Genomic DNA, 4,697 nt, shown 5'->3' on the forward strand with positions numbered 1-4,697 from the left:
TTTTATAATGTTTAATTTTTTAATGATATTATCTTAATTAAATTAATTTATTTTTAAGCAACTTGCATGAGCAACTGCATTGTAGATATTCTAAAGTAACAAAATGAAAATATATTTATCAACAATCTAAAATTAATTAAAGTTACAAGAAATTTTAATGCAAATAAACGATAAATACACTTGATTTGTCATTTTGCTCTTCCTTTTTTTTTTCTTTTCCGTCTTCACTTTACTCGTTAAAGAGAGAATATATAGAAAGCTACGAATCAGGCGTAAATTGAGCTAGCGTAAATCAAAAATAAAATTAAGAGCGGAGGAAAAAATCTCATATATTATGAGAATATTACATTCAATTTAATAAAATATACTGTAAGATGTAAATTACATTATTGTGTAAGTGTAAGTAGTTGAATTAAATTGAAAGTGTTATTTTAAAAACATTACTAAATTAAATTTTATCATTTTAAAATCATTTCAGCAAGCAGGATATGAATATTCTAAACGTTGAGGTCGTAAATGTAATTATGAATTATGGTTTTTTTACAGCAATTATGAGTTATGATAAAACTAAGAAATAAAGATATTTTAAATACAAATTTCCTCAAAATAAATCATAATGTGTGAAACATAATGTACTTTCCAAATTGCTATCTGTCGCTTTAAAATATAAAGGAATATAATAAGTTTTACCTTATTTTTATGTCACTTTCCATATGAGAACCCATTGTTAATTGTTGCAACAAATTAAGAGTTGACTGACTCTCTTTATCTGGCATTACATCAAATTGAGAATTAGTCAATTGTGTATAGTTTTTTTTAGTTAATAGCGTATATATATATATATATATATATATATATATATATATATATTATTTCTACTTATGACTCTTATTGTTAATTACTTTTTAAAATTTTAAAGAAAAATAATAAAAATTAATTATTAATACTTTATTTCTACCACTTTCAAAAAAATACAAACAAATACGAAAATGCATTATTAATATTTATTGTTTTTATTTCTAATTATGACTCTTATTGTTAATTACTCTTAAAATTTATGGCTATATGTATGTGTATATGTGAGTTATACTTGAGCAGCAAAGCAATGAATCATGACCAGGTTCCATCGTCGCAGGGGGAACAACCCTCTTGTGCAATGTCTGTTATCTGAAGGCCAGAATCATATATAAGTCCATTTTTCCAATCAGCAGGTAGGACCTTCTTTGCCCAAATCCACTTGCCATCATACCCTGCCGTTACCACTAACCTAAATTGCAATGCACCTTGGGGTACCCTGCTTGTGTCCCACACTGCCCCGTCGCTTCTGCTCATGAAGCTCCAGTTTGAAGACCCAACCTAATAAATAATAGTAACCCACCAAGGCAACGGTTAGCAAATTTTATTCAACCAAATAACAAATAATTTGGTAATACTAATGTTTTATGTCTTGCAACACACCTGAGCCACATCAACGGCTACTATCTCCGTTTGTCCCCCTTGATACAAAAATTTAATTGCTAAGTATTCTGGCTTCTTGCTTGATTCTTCAACACGAACGGCTAAATTTTGTTTTTTGTATTCACAAGGTACTCTGCTCCATTAAACACCCAAGCAGAAAGAATCAGTATTCGGTGATCGAAAATTGTGTGAATATGATGCACTCTACATGTTTATGCAGGAACATTTATTTCAATCTTGACCTTATCTAATTACTTCCACTTAGCCGAGGCACATAATAATTAAATTAATATTGGGTCATGAAATATCTGACATTATACATTACATTATTATTACTATTATATTATATAGTAAACACATTAGACCGTTACTGTTAATAAAGTGGCACATGATTGCCCTAGGGATTCATAATATGATAATAGTTAAACGTTGTTGGTCCACATTGATTGTTCTCTATCGGTGGTGGGTGGGCCCGTGGCGCTGGCCGGTAGGTGGGAAGTGGGGACGGACCAAAACCAAAACCACTCGCAAAGCAATAAAGGAAAAAAAACAACATATGCTAACAAAATGAAAAGCATAAAACTTATCTAAAACTAAAGTGATTTAGGCCTACCTCTTGTATTCAATGTCAGCAATGCCAAGCTTCAATATTTGTTTGCCCATACCCTTTTGAGCCATGCCCGCAAAGGCTCTGCTGCTTAGCACAAAATCAGTTTGATTATTGTGATTAAGATCAGTCAATACCACTCTGGTACCTTCTTTGCTGCATAGAGTTGGGTTCTTGCATCTTATCTGTAACATATTATCCATTAATTACATATGTTAATTAGTCATGATAATAATATAATAATAATTAATGAAATAAAATATGGTTGGACGTGGTCCTCCTGATAATTGTATACACACCTGAAAGCAGGCACCACAAACTGCTCCATCTTTGAAGAGAGAAGCCACACCAGCTGCAAGGTGTCCACCACTTATGTCTAGTGCCAAAGAGCCATACCCACATGCCCCAGCTAATTCAATTTCAAATTCACATAATAAATTAGTACCGTATGATCATTCCATTTGGCCTGAAATTGAAGACAATAATAAATAAATGAATGAATGTTAATTAATTACATGAAAGAGCAGCAGCTTTGGAGAAATAGGAAGCCTTGGATTGGTGCAAGCAGCGATCACAAGCAGTGGAAGATGAAACAAGAAGAAGGAAGAGGAAGGAGAAAATAAAGAAAGCCATGAATGTTTGTTGTTTGGTTTTGTTGGTTCAGAAAGCAAGGTATATATATATAAGGTTTCACAGGTCAGCATTTTTCCAAAAAGGCATTGGTATCAGATAAGAATGAAATGAAACTAAATGGGGTCACTTTCTGACTTCACTCACTCACCGACCCTGCGTATCTATGCGCCAATCCCAAACAGCTGTTTCTCTGTGTGCTAACTGGTTACAACGTGTTCTCTTTCTTTTTAATTTAACTGTGCCAGTGTTGTGCCTTTTTCCTTATACTATGTTTACTAGATGATGGAGACGGACCTCGATTACGAGGTAATGATTATTTTTTGGTGCCAAAAAATTTTCTCTCTTTCGGAGGTTCCTTTGCCACTTCTGTTTCCTTTACTTTGTGGAACTAATAATAAACTAAGGCTTGGAGCATTCAAGAAGAAAATCAAAAGGTTAATTTAACTTTATTTTGGAAAGATTTTGTTAATTAGTATCGTCTAAAAAGTAACAAATTAAAATATTTATTCTATAAATTATAAAAAAAATGTAAAAAAAATTCTAAACAGTGTAAATTTTCATCTTTTAATATAAATATTTTTACTTTAAATTTCTTAATACCATTTCCCTTTTTGAAATACCAATCAATTAGCTTTTGTTTGTCACCTAATAAATGCTATAGTCAATGGCTTAAAAATCACACATTGTGAAGGGGGAACAAAACAGGTGTCTCTAGTTTAACAGCTGTCCATCACTGCGAGATGGGAATCAAGATACCAACAAATATATATAGAAAAATTAAAATCAAATACGGAAAAAAACAGAAAACGAGGTATTATGGCATGTTGGTTGATTTTTGATAACGTTTCCGCGTATGGCGTTCCAAAAGACAAAAGGAAATGAAGCTTTTAAGAAGGTAGGGATGGGGAAATGATTGTTTGCTTGTTCATGAGTGGGAATTTAGGAACAAAGTTTACAACTCACATCCCATTTGCCAAGTAAGGATACAACCAAACTTAATCATATATTTGATTCGATATGATGCGATTCAAAATGTGATCTTCTCGTTTTAAATTCATTATTAACACCAGCTATATTTTTTCTTGTAAAATTAACTAAAATGCTATGAAAGTTGGTAAGTAAAAACTAAAACATTTTGTTAGTATTTCGGAAGTGAAGGTTTCTTACTTCCTTTGGCGTTAAATTTTTCTTTATCAAAATAATTGGCTTATATTGGAATCTGAAATTGAATCATTGTGAGTTGTGTAACACGGAACTGAGGTGAAATAGTTTGTCTTCAGAGACACGGTATAGCAGTTGGCATCTGTGATAAATCATCGGTCTTCCTACTGCTTTTGAATTACTATACACAGACTGGTCTTTCTAGACAAGAAATAGGAACATTTCTTTTTTCTTTTTGTTTTGGAAAAGTGACCTGTGAGTTGTGAAAGGTGATACTAGTTTAGGTCAAGTTTAAGATTTAAACTCGTAATGTTACCAGTAAAATATGTCTAGAATCACAATCTATCTCTACTACGGATAAGCATTAGTGTGTGTATATATATAATATGTAAAAACACTTGAACTTTTACCAATTAGTTGTATATATTATATATATAAAAAATAAGATTAGTAGAGTAATAGTTCTTCTAATTATTTTGTAAATGCTACTTTTCTCAATTCCCATCCTACCATATAAGATGCGAATGAATAGATATCAAATCACGCAAGCAAAATTTAGATATCAAGCAAGTAATGGAAGTGCGTATCTATATAAAATTCAACAAATAACGTGAACTAATTAGTTATATTTCATTCCCATTTTTTAAAATCTTCTCTGACCCTATTTATCTATTTATCATTTTATTTTTATGTTATTTTCCTTACTGTACAATAATTTCTTCTCTTGGTCCACTGGAGATAAACCCAACCCTCCAATAAAACCCAAATAGTCCCATTAGCCCAAATATTTTCTTAAGGGATACAAATAAATTGAATAGAAAAAAGGCCATAATGTCAT

The 4,697-nt window shown here is 31.4% G+C and overlaps 1 protein-coding gene across 1 annotated transcript; it reads right to left on the bottom strand.

The window, feature by feature from the left end:
* Positions 1–972: 972 nt before the first annotated feature.
* Positions 973–2,815, bottom strand: LOC114378544 (expansin-like A2). Its single transcript, XM_028337165.1, has 5 exons — positions 2,581–2,815; positions 2,365–2,474; positions 2,072–2,250; positions 1,459–1,591; positions 973–1,356 (listed from the first exon to the last, which is right to left on the bottom strand). Exons 1-5 carry the CDS (start codon positions 2,696–2,698, stop codon positions 1,111–1,113), a joined length of 786 nt encoding a protein of 261 aa, XP_028192966.1. The 5' UTR covers positions 2,699–2,815; the 3' UTR covers positions 973–1,110.
* Between the last annotated feature and the right edge of the window lie 1,882 nt (positions 2,816–4,697).

Source organism: Glycine soja, chromosome 12 (genome assembly GCF_004193775.1).
Source record: "Glycine soja cultivar W05 chromosome 12, ASM419377v2, whole genome shotgun sequence".
NCBI classification, from domain to species: domain Eukaryota; kingdom Viridiplantae; phylum Streptophyta; class Magnoliopsida; order Fabales; family Fabaceae; genus Glycine; species Glycine soja.

Coding starts and splice junctions, on each gene's coding strand:
- LOC114378544 (XM_028337165.1), bottom strand. CDS start 2,698: ATGGCTTTCTTTATTTTCTCCTTCCTCTTCCTTCTTCTTGTTTCATCT. Junction 2,475..2,580: donor CAAAGCTGCTGCTCTTTCAT/GTAATTAATTAA, acceptor AAATTGAATTAG/CTGGGGCATGTGGGTATGGC. Junction 2,251..2,364: donor TTTGTGGTGCCTGCTTTCAG/GTGTGTATACAA, acceptor AATATGTTACAG/ATAAGATGCAAGAACCCAAC.